Genomic DNA, 20,893 nt, shown 5'->3' with positions numbered 1-20,893 from the left:
ATATCTAAATACCCAGAGTATTGCGATGACTAATCGCATCAGCGTTGCAAAAGCATAAGCTGCAACGCCTTCTTGATCGTGTTCTCGTTGTAGCGATTCCACATCACGTACAAATTGACCATGTCCTGCATCGCCTCGACCACCTCGTCCAAATTGATGTGTGAGTGGGTCAAAAAGTTCATGAACCGGTTGATCTTGACGATCTCGTCGTCGCCGTTCATCGTATTTAGGTCTTTCGCCGCCAGCATGCCCCCACCGCCCTGGGCGCCGGGGTTCACAAGGGTCATAAGGTCGTCAATGTGCATGTTGGCCTCCGCCAGCGGTCCCAGCACTGTCGTCGCCCCACCGCCAGGGTTCAGTGATGCGGTGAGCCCCGTCAGATCACTGCTGGCGCCATTCAGGCCGAGGTTAGTGCCGCCTCCTCGCAATTGGGCCATATTCTTTTTAAGCACAAAGGTGATGTAGATAGCAGCGGCGGCGACAATGTGGGGCGGCATGAACAACGGGAGATCGGTGATGTAGCTGTCATTGATGAGCGACCACGCGTTCTGGAGCTCGTCGTCGGTAAGCCGGAAGTTGTAGATGGCGGTGTTCTGGTGTAAGAAATCCCGAATCTGGATCAACGAGTTATATGGGTGGTGTAAATAGAGGTAGGAGTCCATTTCCTCCACCAAATAGAACTCAAACTCCGCTAATCGGGTGACATCGTGGGGGATATACTCTGGCCACAAATTGCGGGCCTCCAGCAAGATAAGCCGAATGTGCTGGGGACACTCCTCCACTTTGCACGCCACGTAGACACACGTCATCACCAATAGATAGACGTTGATCTCCTTCACCAGCACCCGGGTCAAAAACCTCAGCAAGTACACTTCGGCGGTGGCGAGTGCCACCTGGCGGATGTTGAGCCGCCGGCCGAGCCTCACCAATAACGTGTGGAGGTAGATCCTCATGTTGAGGTCGTAGTGGACGTTGGCGTAGTCCTTGATGAGCCCGTTCTGGATCATCTTCTTCTCGAGGAGGAGCACTTTGCGCCGAGCCTCCATGAGCTGGTGGCGGGTCATCTGCCATTTCAGGCGTTGGCTCAGAGCCCAGTAGTCAGCCGACATCAAGTAGTAGGCTTAAAGTTTTCGGTAATTAATGCCGCCAGTGATGTAATTGGGGAATCCTCTCTACCGCAAGATGTGAGCGAGCCGCACATAGTAGGGGGGAACAAGCTCAACGGCACTGACCCGCTAACCAGCTGCTTTATGCTAACTCTAATCAACTACTTAAATTAACGAATCAAACTATTTTCAGGGACATCATTTAATTCTGTTTCAAATTAATGTGATTCAAAAAAACTACTGTCTCCTAACTAGTACTCACTCCTCTCTAAGCCTGGTGCTGATAACGCCAGGCAGCGATCGGGCCCCGCATTTATTGCCTGAAATAAGATCTCGTGTCGTCTCGTCCACCCCAGAATCACTAGACTCCATTCGACAATGATTTTACCCCTATCTCTGCTAGTTTTGTTGTCGACCCAGTTGTTGGGTCTCGCTTCCTTAACCGTCGCACCAATCACGCCCACCCCGCCGCCATGAAGTCGTCGAAGAAGTTCCACACCAGCAACCCGGAACCGGCGCTGGCGATCGACCGCTCCGTTCCTGACATCCCTGCGGCCCAATTGAGCGATGAAGACCGCTACTTCAGAGCCCACAAGCCCCCGCAGTACTTGGACGAGATCGCGGGGTTGGTACAAGAGTTTGTCGATTTCCACGCCGAACTGGGCAAACCCGTCGTGCTTGTCACTTCGGGAGGGACTACGGTACCTTTGGAAAACAACACCGTTCGGTTTATCGACAATTTCAGTGCTGGGACTCGCGGGGCGACGTCGGCAGAATACTTCTTGGAGGCCGGGTACGCGGTGGTGTTTTTGCACCGGGAATTCAGTTTGTTACCTTATTCCCGTCACTACAGCCACACCACTAATTGCTTTTTGGACTACATGACCGAGATTGACGGCAAAATTGAGATCAACCCCGACTACGCCGCCGATATGCTCAAAGTACTCCGCAAATACAACCAGGCCCGCGAGTCTCGCCTGCTCTTGTTAATTCCCTACACTACCGTCAACCAGTACTTGTACACGCTTAAAGCAGTGGCAGAAATCATGCAAAAGTTGGAAGCTAAAGCGTTGTTCTACCTCGCGGCCGCGGTGCTGGACTTCTTCTTGCCGCTGCTGAGGATGCCCCAACACAAAATCCAGTCTCGTGACCAAGAAGGCGGTAAGTTAGTGGTGAATTTAGAACAGGTGCCCAAGTTTTTGTCACGGCTTGTGGAGAATTGGGCTCCCGGGGCCATGATCGTGTCGTTCAAATTAGAAACCGACGAGCTGATTTTGTTATCTAAAGCTAAGCTGGCGTTAGACAAGTACCAGCACCAGTTGGTCATCGGCAACTTATTACAAACCCGTAAGCGGGAGGTGGTGTTTGTCACCCCCGACGGCGAAACTAAGTGGGTGAAATTATCCGCCGAGGACGCCGCCGCCGACAAGGAGATCGAGGCCCTCATCATCCCCGAGGTGGTGCGCTACCACCAAGCGTGGGTGCGCCAACACTCATCCTAAAAGAAAAAGAACACAAGCCTAAACCCATGTATATTTATCATTATAAAGAAGTTAGAACCGCCGCCGTTTGCGTTGCGCGTCCTTGATGCTTTTGCGTTTCGCCTCGAGCTCGCCGTGTTTCCGCTCCAAGTACTTTTGCGTCTTCTCGTCGTGGAGCATTTCTTGCGCAAGCGTGGTCCCGCGCTGCTTACGCGTAAGCTTATTGTAGTAGCTGGTATTGCCCTCGATGATCGTCCCCATCTGGAACTGCTTTGGTATCTCCCACTTCTCCTTCTTGTAGAATCGTTTCGGGTCGAGCGCCGCCCGGTTCTTGATGATTAACAAGTCCCGCTTGATGTCAGCCGTCATCTCCGGTGTCTTCATGTTGAACCACTTGGCTTCGTCCAATTTCTCCTGGCTCACCTTGACTTTAGGCGGCACCAACGGGTCGTTGAGCGTCACCACATCTTGCTTCTTCGCGGGCGCCTCGAGCTCGGCCTCAATCTTGGGGAGATCCAACACCGCCTTCTTTACCTGGTCAATATCTTTGCCATCAACTTTGGTAGCTGGGGTGGTCTCCTGGCGAAGTTCGGCAAAGAGATCCAGCAAGCTCATCGCTACGGAAAATCGGTGCTGCATAAAATGTCTTATCGGTGCGCACTAAGAGACACCACTACCACCATCACCGTGCGGCTATGGATGCAAGAAACAGTGAAACAACTTCTCTTTCTATATTTTGTGAAAGAAGTATAGACATGGCTTGTATCACTGAAAAAGTTTCGTTAAACTTTGCTTCGATTTACTTCGTCATATTTACGCAAATGGCTTACTTTCATGAATCATTAATAAGTGAGCTTATCAACGAATCTGGTTCGAACACTGTCTTAGAATCCATTTCAGATAATCATACTAAATTGTCATTTTGTCTGACGTTCATTAAACATCTAATTACAGTGGTCCTTATTGATTAAATTGGTACTTCGATTCAAATTTTAAAAGTAGCAAGTTCTTTTTTCGGTCACTTTCGCGACTCTATTAGGCTGTCGCCATCGTTAAAGTAAAGGGTGCGATCGCAGCAAGCAAAATGACCTTTGTGTCTATGCCGCTTTCCCATCATATTAGGATTCACTGATTGGTTGCTTACATGAGTTCTAATTGTTACACGTCTATTAGCTTAATTGATTATACAATTTCCGTGTTGGTGAGTGAAAGAATCACCTAAAATGTCAATGCCAGTAAAAACAGCCATATGTTAACAATGTCACGAGATGTTAACGAAATAAAACAATACTTTCGAGTTCAGTTAAAATTAAACCGAAACAAATACCACACCAGCGGATGGTCATGGCAATGCCAGAAAATTATCATAAAAGCTTCACTGAAGCTGTGCGATTGGTATCATGAGGATTGAAGGATGAGCAAGTTTAAGCCCAAGCCTTAAGGGGGGTAGTGACGTACACAGTCGAAGCGACAGTCACAGTAGTTTCAGCACCAGGAACCGTGATTGTAACACGCTCGCCAGGAACGGTCACAGTTTCCGGAGTCGGAGCACACGGGCAGTATGACAGCGACTCAGTGGGGGGAGGTAAGGTACCCGACGACCCAGTTTCAGAGGGACCAGTGGGAGGAGGAGTCGACGACGATTCAGTACCAGTGGGACCAGTGGGGGGAGGAGTTGACGACGATTCAGTACCAGAGGGACCAGTGGGAGGAGGAGTCGACGACGATTCAGTGCCAGAGGGAGGAGGCACAGACCCCGACTCAGTGGGACCAGTGGGAGTCCCAGTGGTGGACGTGGTGGTCGTAGTCGAAGTCGTGGTAGTGGTCTTGGTAGTAGTGAAGCAAGAACCAGTGGGAATGGTTCCGGTAGGACCAGTGGGGGGAGGCGAAGTCAGCTCAAGACCAGTGGGAGGAGGAGTCGACGACGATTCAGTGCCAGAGGGAGGAGGCACAGACCCCGACTCAGTGGGACCAGTGGGACCAGTGGGGGGAGGAGTCGACGACGATTCAGTACCAGAGGGACCAGTGGGAGGAGGAGTCGACGACGATTCAGTGCCAGAGGGACCAGTGGGAGGAGGAGTCGACGACGATTCAGTGGGACCAGTGGGACCAGTGGGGGGAGGAGTCGACGACGATTCAGTGGGACCAGTGGGACCAGTGGGGGGAGGAGTCGACGACGATTCTGAAGGAGGAGGCTTCGACGAGGTGGTAGTGCTGGTCAAAGGAGGAGGCACGATGGTGGTAGTGGAAGTTTCACAAGGAGGAACACCCGGGGTAGTGGTCGTGCTGGTCAAAGGAGGAGGAACGATAGTGGTGGTGGTAGTTTCACAAGGAGGAACCGAGGGCGGCGGCGTAGAGCTGCTCTGAGGAGGAGGAGTGCTGCTGCTCTTAGGGGGAGGAATCGTGCTGCTGCTCTTAGGAGGAGGAGTGGAGCTGGATTTGGGGCCACACTCACACGGCCAGCAGTATTGCGGGAAGTTAAACTTAGGCACGGTACACTTCAGGAGCAAGTCCTTAATAAAACGAAGGTCTCTCTTTTCCTCAGCAGTGAATTCACCAAATGTGCCGTCCTCTCTCTTCTTGTTTTGAGCAACCTGTTGGTCCAAGATTTGAGTGGGGTCATCAACGGCTTCAAGACCAGCCGAAGTGGCGGCGTCGATACCGTAAACGATGGCCTCACCAAACTTAGTTCTGATTTGTGTGCAAATGTCCGATGTATCCCACTTGAACCCAATCTTAATTTGGAAGTTAGAAGGAATGCAACAAAGGTCAGGCTTAGGACGGTCAGGCTTACAGAGGAACGAGGTTGACCACTTACACCAGTTGTCGACGTTCCAGTTGACACCCTTGATAAGAGTCACGTCACGGGCACCGGTGTTGGAAATGACACAGCTGTCAATCTTCGAACCGATCGAGGCTTGCAAATCATCGGCGGAGTCGGCTTGGTAGTTAACAACCACCCGATAGAGGTCATCATCGCCAGCGGCTTTGTCAACATTGGACACAACGAACCCAGCCTTGGGGACACCAGCTTGGGCGACACCACCTGCCAGGTCTTCAGGGATATCGTCACGCTTGTACAACGCCGTTTTGGCGCGAGAGTCAGCGTAGACAGTCTGTTTGGTACAGGTGTAGTCAGGCTGTTTGAAACACCCGTTGAAGTACAGACCTCCGCCAAAGATGGCGAAGGTAGCCATTGCGGGCTGCACAATCGCAAGCAACAATGTCAACTGGGCAATCCCAATTGAGTCAAGCTTCATTGCTACTAGACAACAGTACTTTTTTGCCTGGGAAACTTCCACTTTATTTATTCTTGAACCGCCGTCCCAATTTGATGAAGATTGATACAAACGGGACAATTTTTTTCCTGCAATCATGCGCCCGGCCGCATATGCCCCTGTGCGTTTTACCGCGGGGCGCTGACCTGCCGTTGATAAGCCTAGTCGAAACGGTAGACAATACTAGCCGACAGGGGTGCCTCTGCGAATCAGCTCGTCTCCAAGTTTGTGGCTCCCATCATCTTAGTACCCCAGAATGTGATTGCCCCATTTGAAACCAAGTTCGCCTTGGCATGCTTGAGGGAGTTTCGAAACGTGTGTCAGTATCTCAGACGATGCATGCATCGCCGCAATCTTCCGCTCGTTCACTTAGAGAAAAAGACCCTGTTGTCAATAGCACTGTTCACCAACGGACTGAGCTCTTGATAGCTTCGAACCAAACTGTTTGTACTTTCGTTCGTATTTGCTCAGCAACTGCCAGAGTTGTCGCCGTCGGCGGTTTCCCAATTGAGGTTATTTTTTTCCGGAAGATCCTGGACGTCGCGGTTGAGAAAATAAAGTAGAGGGCTTAAACAAAATAGACACCATAGAGCTCGGTTCAGCACGACTAGATTCGTTATTCTAAAACATCGGACCACTGATGGCTTCGAACACGTATGCCACTTTAGCCACCGATGAAATTAGCGACCATTTGCACACCGTCGACAATCATAGCGAGATGCTAAAGGGGCGTCAATCAAAGCGCCCTCATGATGCAAAAACACAATGCTTGACGTCGCGGGCGGTTGAGGCCTGCTGTGCTCAGCCGGTAGACTTTTTACCTTAGTTTGGTCGAGTGAGGCGGCGGCTTACGTCAGCGTTCGCCTAGTTAGGGGTGCGTCGCCACCCAATTTGGAAAGGCTGCGTCTTTTTTCATTGAGGCTTGACCTTACCAACGTTCCATCATCACGAATCGATGGCTCCCAGTATATCGGCTAAACGCCGGAAGATGGCGATGGCGCCAGTAATATGGATCAACTTTTGGCCTTATAACCCCCCTATCAGTGACAGTATTAAATTCACTCCCGTTGGATTGCCACCGTCCTCAACCGCCACTTCGCAATTTTTGCGGACCCCCTCCGCTGTCTCCGCTGCCTCCACTACCACCTGCATTTCGGTTACGTGTCGCTCAAAACGGACTAGGTGATCTCGAAGAAGTGTGCACAAACCGCAACCATAGCTCAAGCCCCCTGAAATTTGTAGACGATGATAGTTTTCTCTTCCCCACCAGATGCCAGTATCGACCAAATGGACGTTGTCGGGGTTGTTGGTGTGGTGTGCCGTGTTGGCAGGAATGTATCTGTGGTGGTTGGTTCAAGACACCGAAGCCATCACCAAACACGAGTTTGACGCCGCCAGACGGGTCGCCGGTACTCGTGATGGCCTATTGGGGTTGTTGGTGGCCAATGACCTGACTGCACCCAACATTATTGTCCATCCGTATCCCCAGATTTTCGTCAACCACTCGTCGTCGGCAGTGTTAAGCCAGAACTTAAATTCTCGATGCAATCTATACTTTTCCCGTTGGCGCCAACCACCGATGACCAGTGACGAAGCGTGGGTATTTGATTCGTTTTCAGACTTTAAGCGTAACGAAAGGGTGAAACAATTGTATCCTCACGCCGACGCCGATGATTCAAACTATGCTTACCTCGACTTTGCTCAAAGGCTTTATGGTGATGCCATCAAAGATCGTCAACTTCAGGAAGAGTCATTGGCGGAGCTGTTGAGTAGCATCCGTGTATACCACCAATGTTATTTGCGACAAAATGGGCACTTCCTCCACCGCCAACAACGGCGAATTGCCAAGATCAAAGACCGTATTGACCTTGGCACCGATGATATGCCCAAGTATTCCCAATTAAAGTTGGAGCTGGCGATATTCCCGTGGCTCACCGGGGTTATTCCTCAGTCAGCTAATGCGAAGGTGATACCCTCAAATTCGAGAATGCGTGTGGATAAACCCGACCTGAAGTTAGCTCAAGTCATGGGTCTGTGGTCAGGTAAAGGCATTGTTATATTGGATGATGACAAAACTGACGCCCTCATCTCTCATATTCGACAACTGTTTGACCTTCCCATTCAGGTGATCACCACCGGTAAAAACGCGAACGCGTATGGGCCCACCATCGAGACCATCTATGTTGGCGATAGCTACCAAGATTTGGAACTACTGCCGCTGGTAGCAGCGTTTTTCTCTACTTTCGCTCAAGTAACGTTGATTACCTCCTCTGATGTTTCGATTGACGCCCTCTCTGACTTCCACCTTGAAGGTGAGGTAGAGGCTGCGACTATAGGTAGACTTTGGAGTCAATTACGCCCTTCTCGTTACGATGAGGTGATATTTGGTTTAGAAGCTCGTGCCCTTCCGTTGGCTAAGACTCAGCTGCTGGTCATACACATCGACAAACACAAGTACTTGGAGGTGTTGCTACTTCTGATTGAACTTCAACGACAACCCGCTACGCGGCTGCTTGTTGCTGGAAACGAAATGTGGTGGGGCCATCTTGTTAGCAGTGTATAATGTTTTATGAAATTTAATGAAGTTGCAAATTTTAGGTTTTTGCCATTAAATGACACACTTCGATTTATCTGTCAATTGATGAGTTCACTACCCGCGACAAAAAAATATAATCGGACAAGTTCGAACCTTGGTGGTACCATTTGAAGTCGAATTAAATTGCGAAGGCTTGGTAAGAGTATTCAACCACTACGACTGACAACGAAAAACCTACAACCACGTTTCCCACCTCGTCCCCAAGTGGAAAGTGATTTTGCGAGTCATCGTCAGCAGGTACCCACCCGTTTCCTCGCCATTTCCTTCCACATGTAGACGGGGCCATCTTCCCTTGCATATCCGAATACTCCTTCGCACAGGGCCATCTCGGCGACCTGCACACGGGCGCACAAGCGAAAGTCTAGATGGGCTAGGATTTCACCCGATTGGGATTGTACTCTTGCTGCATACCAAAAATAGATGTGGAACCAAACATCGCCCAAAACATAAACAACGCCAACCGTAGCCACCCCTTGTAGGGGCGGTTGTCGTCAGCAGACACCTGCTGCGGTGGCGTGTTGTGGACGTACTTGCCAGTGGGACACAATCACAAAGTACTCACAGAAGCACTCCTCAAGCACACACAAAGCGACGTGTGGATCACCATCAACATCGACGTGCGCCCCTGTAATCCACAGCAACTACCCCTCGTACCCGATTCAATCGGACTTTTTCCACAAACGCATCGAGCCCTACCATCAATACCCTTTATTGCTCGCAGCGTCGCTCTCGGCAAGGTGTTGCCCAGGAATTCGTATGGGCTGCAGCATCAGAAGTTGGGCGATTTTGGCGTCGCGGTCAGCCACAACCGCCTGGAATTTGCGAACCGCCGCCTGTAATTCCTCAATTCGCTTTTCGTACTGATTAAGGTACTCAAAGATGGTTTTGCGCACTTCCTCCTTGGCCGCCTCAACCTTAGCGGTCTCACTTGACTGAGCTTCCAGAAGCTCTTTCTCAAGCTGTTTCACTCTCGCTTCAAGCTCACCCTGCTGCTGTAGTAACTGCAGATTCTCGTTTTTAACGGTGTCTAACTCCTCAAGCCAACTAGATTCGTCCTGCTGCAACTCTTTTGGTCCAGGCACCAGCGTCGTTTGCAGCTGCTGTGGAATTTCCGCGACCCCTTGCAATTCCTCTAGACGGTCGTTAAGACGCTCGATGGTTGCGTTTTTTTGCGGAATGTCCTCCTCACAAAGCTTTTTGTACGAGGTTTGGACACTGTCGAGTTTGTCGTGGGCATCCTGGAGTTCTTGTTTGAGAGTGGAATTGTCTGTTTGTAGCAGCTGGAGGCGAGACACTATCTCCGTCACATCCACAGTTAATTTAGGATCAGATGATGATGGGCTTGATGGGGACATTGCTTTGGCCACCACGGGGGTAATCTTAATAGGGATCTCGTTCGGCTGCTTGCGTGCTTCCGCTAGTTTAGTATCGGCGATTTGTTTAAGGTACTTCACGAATGAAAGCTGGTTACGCACCAATAGGAGTTCTTGTAAACGGTAATCACTTTTCTCTGAATCTCCTAGGACAACGGAAGTATCGGGTGTGGCAGGAACGGTTGTACTACCAGTGAATATTTTCTCATGATCTTCGAACATGGTGTCATCTGCGGCACTCTTAATTGGTTCAAGTGTGGGCATCAGATGTTGTTGGGCTTCGGGAAACCAATGACATAGTGAGAAACAGGTGGCAGCAATATCCTTATCTTTGACCCAAGCCCACGGCTTCACGCTTCCATCAACTAACTGGGGATGGACAACCATATGGGTTGCCAATTGTTCGAGCCAGGCCAAGTCTGGTGATCGCGTTAGCTGATACGCCAATTCCTGTTTGATGGGACCAACGTCACCACCAGCTACTGCTAAGAACTTGCGAGGGTTCAAGCCATACAACATTGTGGCAAGATAAGCCGTGGCATCACCGCTGTCTCCCTCAATCATATCAGCAGCAGCGATGAGCCATTGAGTACGTTTCTCCACTAATTTAGCGTAGTCATTGACGAATTGTCCCCAATTGATCCGTTTCACCACACTCGCCATGATCCGATTCCAATCCTTAGTATCAGTAACAAAAGGTATCGCTTTAGTGACAATTTGCAGCACGCCATCCACCACTGCCTTCGAGAGATCAGCTTCGAGCAGACATAAAAGCGCAGACCAGAGAGGGTCATGGACTACGATGGAAGGTTCAAGCGCACTGATCAACAGCACTAGCCCGTAGCGCAGATTCACCACTCTAAACTCGGTAGACAACACCGATAATAAATCGCCATTATCTGGTTGAAGACCAACAACCCCTTGGAGCCAGGTGATGCATTGATCCTTGATGACCCCACGCTCGTCTTCCAAATAGACTTTAAGGATGTTGGTGATCACCATCTTAGCCACACTATGACGAAGCTTTAACAACTCGGGATCAGGGGTGGGCAGAATGACCACTAGTTTAGCAAGAAACTCCTTGGCCCGCTTGATAAATCGTAAATCGACGCCAGTGTCAAATGCCGGCTTAATATACAACTCCACCCATTTCTGGGTGGCCTTGACCGAGAACACGCGACATAGCGTCCCCAACACCTCGATAAACCTGAGTTCAAGTGAATCGTCGCCCGCGACGTATTCGTTGTAGCACTTCAGCAACTCGTTATTGATATCAAACGACATCGTCGCTATGAGGTTCATGGTGTTGTGCTTGGCGTGGAACTGCTCCACCACCTCGTAGAACTCCGATTCCTGGAGGGCTCGACTGAAGTAGCCATCAAGAGCACGTATGAGGGTTCGAGAACTCATTTTAGAAGCATGTAGGCGTCAATTGTGGTGAGGCTTGTAGGGGTGTATGGGTGTACCGTGCGATCGCAATCACCAGGGACTAGACGGTGTAAGGTGAGGTATGGCAAAAAGGAGTAACGCTATATCAGGCGGCTTTGGTCAGGAATCAGCTATCAATGGTGAAGAAGGCCAAGACTAAAAGTCAGATTGATCTACTCGATATGACATTGGGTGATATCTAGTGACCAACAACGCGTCTCACTCCCCGAACTTCAACACGTCTACCATTTAAACGACAAAGTGCCAATGAATATCAGACAATGAATCCAGGTTATGAGAAGAAGTCCGAGCAATATTGCCGATGGCCCATCAGAGGAAACAATAGTATTGTCAGTGTTTACTATGCGTCTCCCTCTTACCGATGATCTCTACAAATGAGGATGCTGCCCAACACATTATCGGGTTAGCAATTCCATCATCATTGACCTCGAGTAACTACTCAATTTCTCAATTCTCTCCTCCATTTCCCTTCCCTTCCTCTACCTTTCCACGACGTCTTCACCAGCGGCGGCCCCACCATATACTCCAGCGCGCATGTCCCTCGACCACGACGATGATCTCCTCAACACGCTCAGCTCGTCGAGCCGGTACGCGAACCAGCTGAAGCTCGAGCTGAAGCTTGAGGCCGAGCTTGCCCAGCTCGAACAGCAGCGGGCCGAGATCGCCCGGCGCCAGCAGATGGAGTACCTTGGCGGCGTCATCTCCGACAACGCCACCACCCCGGTGTTTGTCCGCAACGTCCAGATCACCAACGGCCAGGCGTACCGTCTGCTGTTCCTCCAGTCACAATTCAACCAGTTTACCAACAAACAGCCATTGACGTTGGCCGAATTAATGAGGGGACTCGATCGCACCTGTCGCCAGTTCCAGAAGTTGGGGATGGTCGACCAGTGCGTGGTGCAGTTGCATCAGGTGAACGGCCGTCAGCTTAGCGTGGTCCCCGTGTTCAATACTGTACCTATCAAGCGGTTTTTCGCCAAGACAGGGACCAATATCGGTAATGGTGAGGGTGATGGCTACATCCAGTTCCAGCTCCGAAACTTGTTTGGTGGCGGCGAACACTTAGCCTTTGACGCCGTCACTGGCACCAAGACCAACTCGCTGTACTTGCTCAACTACCGCATGCCCATTGCCAACAATGGCGACCACATGTTCGACATCCTGGCCTACTCCAACTCGCGCCAGCACGATTGGTTTGGCTCCAACGTCTACAACCGGGGTATAACCACCAAGATCTACTCACAGTACGACAAAGAGGTGTCTCCGATCAACCACGACCTCTCGCTCGAGACGTGTTTCCGCACCCTCGACAATCTCAGTCTGAAGTCGCTGGACGTGATTTTGCAACTGGGGGTCCACTTGAAGACACTGTTGCTCTATAACGCCGTCTACGATACCCGCGACAACGCCCACCTCCCCTTCCGCGGTCAGTACGCCCGGTTAGGGCTTGAACATAACGGGTTCACCTCGCTTGTCAAGTTCCCATACTCGAAGCTCGTGGCGGAAACGCAGCTGGCCCACTCCTTGGGTCACCACCAGCTTATATTCACCAATAAGGCTGGGGTCATTGTGCCTCACTCCAAGTATGGTACCCTGATCATGGACCGGTTTTTCATCGGTGGTCCCAACGACGTGCGGGCGTTTTTACTTAATGGGCTTGGACCTAAACAGTTTACCAGTGCTGTAGGCGGTAACACCTTTTTCAATGGTGGGGTGCTGCTTGTCTCACCGATCCCTTGGCTCAAAGACGCTGAGCAAAGTGGATTCCGTCTTCACTCATTTATCAACTACGGCAAGCTTGTGGCCACTACTGACGTCCACCAGCTATTGACTAAAGGGTACCTGTCCAGTATAGGGGTCGGGATCCTTTTCAACCACCCGATGGCGCGGTTTGAGCTCAACTTCGTGCTCCCAGTGACGGCGCACCAGCGTGATCTTGAGCGGAAGGGGTTACAGTGGGGGATTGGCGTGAGTTTCTTGTAATTAATTATGATCGAATGAACACTTTATATAGCTAGTTGTCCTGAGGGTACTTGAGCCCCAGCGCCTTACGGATCTCGTCCATCGTCTTCATTACCAATAACGTTTCCGCGTGAGGCATCACCAGCGATTCTAAGCGACCAGCCTTAATGTCATCAGCCACCGCGTTAGCCTCATAAATGAACCCTTGGAACCCCGATTTATCTTCCCACACGTAGGGTTCACGACCATCGCGGTAGTGGACAACAAACTTCTCGGGAGCAGCAGGGTTTTTAGCAAAGATCTCAATGTGACCCTTACTACCTTCAAGACGAGCAAATGGAGAGGGTCCATCAGAAAGCTCCGATGACGAAAGGATGCCCTGACCACCGTTTTGGTATTGGACGATAAATGCGGCTTTATGGTCAACCCCGTCTTCAGGGTCAAGGTAGAGACTCAGCACCACTTTGAAGGGAGTGTGTTTGTCACCCACTTGCTTATCGAGTAAGAGGCGAGCCCAGGTTAACGAATAAATGCCAATATCGAGAAGGGAACCGGCACCCAATTTGATGTCACGAACACGACTCAGGGTGGGCAAGTCAGCGACGTCACCGTTATAAGCGAAATCAGAAAACAACCGGTTGACGGTACCAATGGCTTGTTGGTCAAACACAAGCTTTTTAAGTTCTTGTACGGCGGGGAAGAACCGTGTCCACACGCCTTCCATGAGGAACTTACCCTTTTCCTTAGCCAATTGCGTAAGCTCAGCGGCATCCTTCTCATTGACGGTGATTGGCTTTTCACAGAGAACGTGTTTCCCTGCTTCCAACGCCTTGATCACTTGCTCCTTGTGGAACACGTGAGGGGTGGCCACGTACACCACGTCCACGTCAGGGTTGGCGTAGAGATCATCGTACGACTCCACTTTGGCGACCACGTCGTCGTTGCCCTTGCCGGAAATGCCATTGGCCTCGATAAACTTGGCTCCCCGAGCAGCGTCCAGCGACCCCACCGACACAACTCGGTGCTTCCATTGAGGGGAAGAAGTCAAGTTGCTCTTCACCAAGTCACGAGTGAATTGCCCGGCGATGTTTCCAGCACCCAAAATACCCCAGTTTAAGCTCATTGATAGAATGTGAGGGTCAGGGGGGTAAGGTGAGAAGAGGTCGCCTATATATGTGGTGGGGGTTGCATTGCGTGTCGGTGCAACGTTGCACTGCGCGGTGACGGGGAGTGCCCAGCGGCAGCGACAAAAGCCTCAATCGGTCTCAACGTAGCTAACCACAGAACCCAAACCTCATCATCAGGGTCGTTCACGAGAATTATGCTGCGATTGTTACGGTGACCCTACCATAGGTCACGAACAGAGATACCCTATATCCCCCACTATCGCCAGGGCAACTCACGTGCCCCTCCACAATGGGTTATGACCCCGATTTTAGTGATCGCGCTGGTTATCTAGCAACAGGGCATGTTGGATCGGCTACCGGGGGAGATCCTCGACGAGATTGTCGACCACCTCCTCACTCCACGGCTGATCCCCGCCTACACGTTCCGGCTCAATTCGTCCCAGCCCGGATGGCCCGCGGTTCTAGCACTTCTGCTGACTCTGGTGGGGTTGCGCCAGGCACTTGCTCCCCGGCTCTTTCGCTTCCTCCTGCTTGTGAGGACCAACCAGATCGATACCCTACTCCAGACGACGAAAGGAAGTGAACAGTATAGTGATCATCTCACTTACGACCGCCAATTCCTCAGTGAGGTGCTCCAACGCAATGTTGAAGAGTGCCGCTACGCCGACCGGGCCCGCACCAGTTTCCGAGTGCCGGAAGCCGCCAGCAGGTACGAGAAGTTCAGCATAAACTTGCTGATAACCACATTGGAATGTGACAAGCACGTCCAGCTCCACTGGTTCCCCCACTTGACCGCCCTTAAGATGTTTGATGAAGGGCAATGGCACCACGCTCCAATCCATCTCCCACACCTCCAATACTTGGCAGCGAACTTCCACGGAGCAGTAGCCGTCTCTTCGCCAAAACTTCAACGACTAGACTTACTTGCGGACTTCGATAACATCGACCCCGAGCACTTCGCCAATTGGCACCTTTCGCCCACCGTGACTGAACTCAACGTGTTTGTCGACCATCCCTTTGCATTCAAGTATGAGAAAGTGCTTGTGTGGCTCCACCAGCTTGAGAATATCACTACGTTTTCTGCTCGGGTCTCTCACCGCAAACGCGACGAGCCCGACACGGCGTTTTACTGGCACGTCCTTCCAGATCTGGGTGATGCTATGACCCAGATACTCAACCGATGCCACCACATCACCCTCGACTTGCTTATCATCAATCACCTTGAGTTCAGCCCCCCCAATCACAATACTTATTACCGTCACGGCAACGAAGATGCCACTCTCATTTTGGTGGAACCGTTCATGGCAGTGTCGAAGTTGGCACCGACAATGCAGCAGAAGCTCGCCCACATCCTCATGCTGAGCCATGTGGCGCAGCTTGGGTTCCAGTTCGGTGAAGTGGTCGACAATAGTGACTTGACGGCGTTGGCGCTAATCCTCAACTTATTGCTGGGGCTCCACCAGAACTACCGGTGGACCGCGATCACCCGAGTGTCGATCGAAAAGTGCTGGTCACGGATCGACGAGATGATTCTTCGGCGGTTCTGGATGGAGCCGAAGTCGCAGCCGCTCGCCACGGCCACGGTGTGGGGACGCATTGCCGTAAACACCCCCAGATTCCGGCGCCAGGAGTCATTTGCCGTCGACTACACTCCATCCGCCGGTGATGTCGATTGCTTATCGTTTGCCCCCACCGATGGTACCCCGACTAACTCACAGTTCTGGAGTGTGGAGCTGGCTAAACTAGATTTGGAGCAGTATACTTTGCCCCAGCGGAGGCGTAGCGGCATATGGGCATGACAAATTCAATCCTATACTTCAGTTTAATACAAGTCAAGATATCACACATGATTTCAAGGTAGTATCGATAATAAGTGCTGACTACCCAATCATTCATGTTGCTAACCATCCTCTACATTGACAAATATATGATGCTCACACCAGCAAGCTTCATGTGACACTGGCCAAGGGTAACAATCTCATACCAGATATATAGGTAAAATTAAAACCATTCGCGCTTTTCCGGAAATAAGTACCCGATTTCCCGGAACTATTCCCGAAGGGCACTTTTCAAATCTCAGCGCGAAATTTTCAATTCGCACGACCCTCTTAATCAATTCCACCTAAGTCGTGAAAAGATTCCACCTCGGCAGCGAACAATTCCCTCTTCGTGAAACAAACATTCTCCTATATATGGAATCAAATCCAGCTACACAAATTATCAATTCTCCAATTCAAATAAACAATTCCTAACCACTTAATTATCGATTCCCCTCCAGCACATACTAAATCCCTGCAGACTGACGGAATTGATTAGTCTCGTAATGGGATTTGAAAATTTCAAACAGGGAATCTTTCATGAGAGTTGAAGGAATGAAAAACCCAAGCCTGCGAATTGAAAAAAGGACTAAGGGGAATTGTTTCTACATCGTGGGGATTTAAATTAAATTTATGTTGGAATTGTTTTGCGTGGAATCAGGAATTGTTTACGCTAGAGGACGAATCTTTTTTCTCCTCGACCGGAATTGAATAAAGTGCGCGAACCGAGGGAAATGGAATTGATTTGATTTTACCTGTATTACGATTTTTTTTCGAATGTCGACTCAGCTTGTATTAACTATATACAGAAAATCATAAGAGCAGCACGCCCTGCACACAACCGGTCTATTTGGCGGTCACATCACCAGAACGCCATGGTTGAGTACTCCCAAACCATGACGCCGGGATGCGTCAAAGAACCATCGCCCCACCCACTTGGCCGTAGCACTGGGGTGACCAGTACCCGAATGCCATTAGAGTATTTAGCTCTTGTTTCACCCGAAGACGATGACAAATCGAGTACTGGTGGGGTGAGACGGTGGTTCAGATCCCTCTGCCAACCGAGGCCAGCAGAGTTTACCTTCTTCGTCCTGAGCAGCGACGAAATCCACAACTTATATATACAAGCACAATGACATCGCGGGTTCTGCTATCCACTGCTTTTCATGGGCCACGCTAACTCTGGCGTGGGATGCCTCCTCTGTTGGCGGGGATGAACACTCAACTTCTCCGGGCACGGCACTATCCACTGCGGCTGAGGTGATTAGATCAGCCTCACTTGCAGGGGTGCGGACACTCAACCGGGAACTGTGGGCGTTCAGCTGCCACGCCTTTAAAGGTACCAAACAAGGGTGGCGGCTAAGCTGCTCACTGATTTGCTGGGACAGAATCCGCTTTGTCATTAGTTCACCCAACCACCACTGCCGACAATTAAGGGGTGTGCTAACTCTCCACGTTAAGCAACGGGCATAGCGTAACACACTTTCCACTTATTCGTCGTGGGACCAAAGGAGTTGTCCGTATAGCGATGATTGAGTGAACTATGGGAGTCCATGGGTGATGAAGGAAAAACCTAGCTCCAGGGCGGGCGAGTGGTTTTTATACCCCTGCCCTGTATACAGCGAACTAATAAACCTGGGATGAATTGTTACCCGGCCATCAGCTGCTGGCCCGCCTCTGCCATTGTTCTCGTCGCCATCACGACAGCATGCCTGACCTAAAGAAAGATGCGATCGACGATAGTCGATGATCACAGATCCTCTAACCTTTGTGAGCATAGCGGCAACAATTCTATCGCCAGTGCTATCCTCTGCTAACTTCGCTGGTCCCGATAGCTTCAATATTGTCCATGTAGCTAAATTTAGGTGCTCAAATTTAGGGGGCGGCTATGACTGTTCAAAAATTTTCCTCAACCACCGCACATTAGCCAGCCATGTTGACGAATTCGGTAACAGCCTCATAATCCCTGGAAACAAATGACTAGTGTCAATTGGCAATACCATGCTCAGGCTATCGCAAACACACGGGACGGTTGTACCACCTTGGACAACCGTCAAGCCTTGAAATCGTGTTGCCTTCGTAAGCTTTTGCTCTTCGGTCTAGAACATTCTCGTCGCCGACGAATTCCCATTGTTTACGGAAATTAGCTCGTCAATGCAGCCGAGCAGCGATGAGGAGCAGCGTCCATCAGAGACTCCCCCAATGAGTTAATGGGGTTCTCAGTAGCGGTGAGAGTAATTGGCAGACGTAGTTAACAAAATTTCTTTCGAGAGTTGACATATCAGTGTCAACATCATCAACGTTGCCAACTAACATTACCCTGGCAATAGAGATTACCAACGTCAACGGCGTCCACTCTCAGGTCATCGGCTCCGACGATATCTCAACCCCCCTTGTTTCACTTTGATAGTATGGTTGGCTAGTTTCTGACATCGAGAAATCTACCAACGTATTTTGCTTAGTGACATTATCAGATTGAAAACTTCGCGCGCCGCTTCTACTGGTACTACCAATAGTGGTTCGATTGAAACCACCAATTTGTATGGAATTTTGGTGATATTCGAGTAAATATGGGTTCACAAGAACCACAATAACCCCGTGATTAGCCTAGATTTTTTTAGCAACCACTCCTTCACCCATTACTGATTCGACCGATAGACTTAGTGTTCGTGCGACATGCTTGTCCATCATCTATGGCGACGACTGTTTACCACCACGACTACACGATGGGCCGCTGCTAAACAGGTCCTCTCAGTGGAAGAGAAGAAGCGGTTGCTTAACCAGGAAGCTTACCGCAAAGAGATCGAGCAACGGGTGTCCAAGATCCCCATCGAGCGTTACCGGAACTTCTCCATCGTCGCTCACGTCGACCACGGCAAGCTGACGCTTAGTGATCGGCTTTTGGAGCTTACAGGGGTGATCCAGCCTGGGGGGAAACAGGTGCTTGACAAATTGGATGTGGAACGAGAGCGGGGGATCACCGTTAAGGCGCAAACGGTGCTGATGATGTATAACTACAAAGGCGAGGACTACTTGCTCCATTTGGTCGATACTCCCGGCCATGTTGATTTCAGAGCCGAAGTTTCCCGAAGCTACGCTCTGTGTGGCGGGGCGTTATTGATTGTCGACGCTCTGCAAGGTGTACAAGCCCAGACCGTGGCCAACTTCTATTTGGCGTATCTGATGGGCCTCAAGTTGATCCCCGTGATTAACAAAATCGATTTGGATGCTGCTGATATCCCGAAAGCGGTGGAACAAGTGGAACTGACGTTTGAGCTTGACCCGAACGATTGTATCCCCGTCAGTGCGAAGACGGGTCAAAATGTCGGTGACATCATCCCCAAGATCATTGAGGATATTCCTGCTCCTACAGGCAAAGTGGACGCTCCTTTGAAGGCTCTTTTAGTTGACCTGTGGCACGATCCTTACCTCGGGGTGGTGATGCTTGTGCATGTGGTTGACGGTGTCATCAAGAAGGGAATGAAGATTTTACTGGCTCACCTGAACCGCAAGTACGACGTCAAGGAGGTGGGGATCATGTACCCAGAGAAGATGCCGATGGACCACATCCAGGCGGGGCAAGTCGCCTACGTGGTGCCGGGGATGAAGAACCTGCGGGAAGCGCTTGTGGGTGACACCTTCTTTGAATTGGGTCACCATGAAGGGCTTGAGCCGTTGCCAGGGTTTGAAGAAGTGAAACCCATGGTGTTCGTCGGGGCGTTCCCTGCCGATGGTACCGAATTTAATGTCATGGACGACCACATGCAAAACTTGGTATTGAACGACAGACTGGTTACATTGGAAAAAGAGACGCTGAATGCCTTGGGACTTGGGTGGAGACTCGGGTTCTTGGGATCGTTGCATGCCCTGGTATTCCAGGAACGTCTTGAGAATGAGTACGGTGCCCGGATCATTATGACGGCTCCGACGGTGCCGTATAAGATCAAGTACCGCAACGGTGAAGAGAAGATCATCACTAATCCGGCTGATTTCCCCGCTGGTGACCGTAACCAGCACGTGGAGGCGTTATTGGAGCCTTACGTGGAAGCGATCATGACTATCCCTCAAGAGTATATTGGGGTGGTGATGACGCTTTGCGAGAATGCTCGAGGCATCCAAAAGGAAATGGAGTATCTCTCCACCGGTCAAGTGCTCTTGAAGTACGATATTCCCCTTGCTGAGCTTGTGGAGGATTTCTTTGGCCGTTTAAAGGGGAACACCCGAGGCTACGCCTCGTTGGACTACGAAGATCTGGGCTATCGTAAAAGCGATATTGTCAAGATGGAGCTTTGTGTCAACGGTGAGCCTCAGGATGCGTTGACTACAATTATCCACCGGTCTAAAGCTCAGCAACGCGGTCGAGAATACGTGCAACGGTTCAAGCAGTACCTCCGCCATCAGTTGTTTGAAGTTGCCATCCAAGCGAAGGTGAATAATAAGGCAGTGGCTCGAGAAACAATCAAGGCCCGCCGTAAGGACGTAACCCAAAAGCTTCACGCCGCCGATATCTCGCGGTACAAGAAGTTGTTAGAGAGACAGAAGGAGGGGAAGAAGCAGATGAAGGCGCTGGGGCGGGTGCACATTGCCCACGAAGCCTACCAGCAGTTCTTGAGAAACGACAAGGCCGGCAAGTAGTTGGCCCCATGTATATAGTATTTGGCATGCTAAGCGCATATGCGCCTAGCCCCACAAAATCATACACAA

At 50.6% G+C, this 20,893-nt stretch overlaps 10 protein-coding genes across 10 annotated transcripts; 5 read left to right on the top strand and 5 right to left on the bottom strand. All coding sequences in view use genetic code 12, as the record gives it.

The window, feature by feature from the left end:
- Positions 1 to 38: 38 nt before the first annotated feature.
- Positions 39 to 1,109, bottom strand: SSN8 (cyclin-dependent protein serine/threonine kinase regulator; the record flags this gene model as incomplete). The annotated part of the gene is made up of 1 exon (XM_034154053.1): positions 39 to 1,109. One exon carries the CDS (start codon positions 1,107 to 1,109, stop codon positions 39 to 41), a length of 1,071 nt encoding a protein of 356 aa, XP_034013730.1.
- A 470-nt stretch (positions 1,110 to 1,579) lies between these two features.
- On the top strand, positions 1,580 to 2,608 carry DIURU_001501 (phosphopantothenate--cysteine ligase; the record flags this gene model as incomplete). Its single annotated transcript, XM_034154052.1, has 1 exon — positions 1,580 to 2,608. The coding sequence occupies one exon, from the start codon at positions 1,580 to 1,582 to the stop codon at positions 2,606 to 2,608; it is 1,029 nt and encodes a 342-aa protein (XP_034013729.1).
- Positions 2,609 to 2,659: 51 nt separating this feature from the next.
- DIURU_001500 (uncharacterized protein) lies at positions 2,660 to 3,226 on the bottom strand (the record flags this gene model as incomplete). The annotated part of the gene is made up of 1 exon (XM_034154051.1): positions 2,660 to 3,226. One exon carries the CDS (start codon positions 3,224 to 3,226, stop codon positions 2,660 to 2,662), a length of 567 nt encoding a protein of 188 aa, XP_034013728.1.
- Positions 3,227 to 4,011: 785 nt separating this feature from the next.
- On the bottom strand, positions 4,012 to 5,847 carry DIURU_001499 (uncharacterized protein; the record flags this gene model as incomplete). The annotated part of the gene is made up of 1 exon (XM_034154048.1): positions 4,012 to 5,847. One exon carries the CDS (start codon positions 5,845 to 5,847, stop codon positions 4,012 to 4,014), a length of 1,836 nt encoding a protein of 611 aa, XP_034013727.1.
- Positions 5,848 to 7,135: 1,288 nt separating this feature from the next.
- MNN14 (Mnn14p) lies at positions 7,136 to 8,428 on the top strand (the record flags this gene model as incomplete). The annotated part of the gene is made up of 1 exon (XM_034154047.1): positions 7,136 to 8,428. The coding sequence occupies one exon, from the start codon at positions 7,136 to 7,138 to the stop codon at positions 8,426 to 8,428; it is 1,293 nt and encodes a 430-aa protein (XP_034013726.1).
- A 731-nt stretch (positions 8,429 to 9,159) lies between these two features.
- On the bottom strand, positions 9,160 to 11,244 carry DIURU_001497 (uncharacterized protein; the record flags this gene model as incomplete). Its single annotated transcript, XM_034154046.1, has 1 exon — positions 9,160 to 11,244. The coding sequence occupies one exon, from the start codon at positions 11,242 to 11,244 to the stop codon at positions 9,160 to 9,162; it is 2,085 nt and encodes a 694-aa protein (XP_034013725.1).
- A 573-nt stretch (positions 11,245 to 11,817) lies between these two features.
- Positions 11,818 to 13,266, top strand: SAM50 (SAM complex subunit; the record flags this gene model as incomplete). The annotated part of the gene is made up of 1 exon (XM_034154045.1): positions 11,818 to 13,266. One exon carries the CDS (start codon positions 11,818 to 11,820, stop codon positions 13,264 to 13,266), a length of 1,449 nt encoding a protein of 482 aa, XP_034013724.1.
- Positions 13,267 to 13,297: 31 nt separating this feature from the next.
- Positions 13,298 to 14,368, bottom strand: DIURU_001495 (uncharacterized protein; the record flags this gene model as incomplete). The annotated part of the gene is made up of 1 exon (XM_034154044.1): positions 13,298 to 14,368. The coding sequence occupies one exon, from the start codon at positions 14,366 to 14,368 to the stop codon at positions 13,298 to 13,300; it is 1,071 nt and encodes a 356-aa protein (XP_034013723.1).
- Positions 14,369 to 14,713: 345 nt separating this feature from the next.
- On the top strand, positions 14,714 to 16,171 carry DIURU_001494 (uncharacterized protein; the record flags this gene model as incomplete). Its single annotated transcript, XM_034154043.1, has 1 exon — positions 14,714 to 16,171. The coding sequence occupies one exon, from the start codon at positions 14,714 to 14,716 to the stop codon at positions 16,169 to 16,171; it is 1,458 nt and encodes a 485-aa protein (XP_034013722.1).
- A 2,694-nt stretch (positions 16,172 to 18,865) lies between these two features.
- Positions 18,866 to 20,824, top strand: DIURU_001493 (GTPase; the record flags this gene model as incomplete). Its single annotated transcript, XM_034154042.1, has 1 exon — positions 18,866 to 20,824. The coding sequence occupies one exon, from the start codon at positions 18,866 to 18,868 to the stop codon at positions 20,822 to 20,824; it is 1,959 nt and encodes a 652-aa protein (XP_034013721.1).
- Between the last annotated feature and the right edge of the window lie 69 nt (positions 20,825 to 20,893).

The sequence above is a fragment of the Diutina rugosa genome (assembly GCF_008704595.1).
Source record: "Diutina rugosa strain CBS 613 chromosome Unknown scaffold50_size97106, whole genome shotgun sequence".
In the NCBI taxonomy this organism is placed as follows: Eukaryota; Fungi; Ascomycota; class Pichiomycetes; order Serinales; family Debaryomycetaceae; genus Diutina; species Diutina rugosa.
This window is presented reverse-complemented; position numbering and strand designations above follow the sequence as displayed.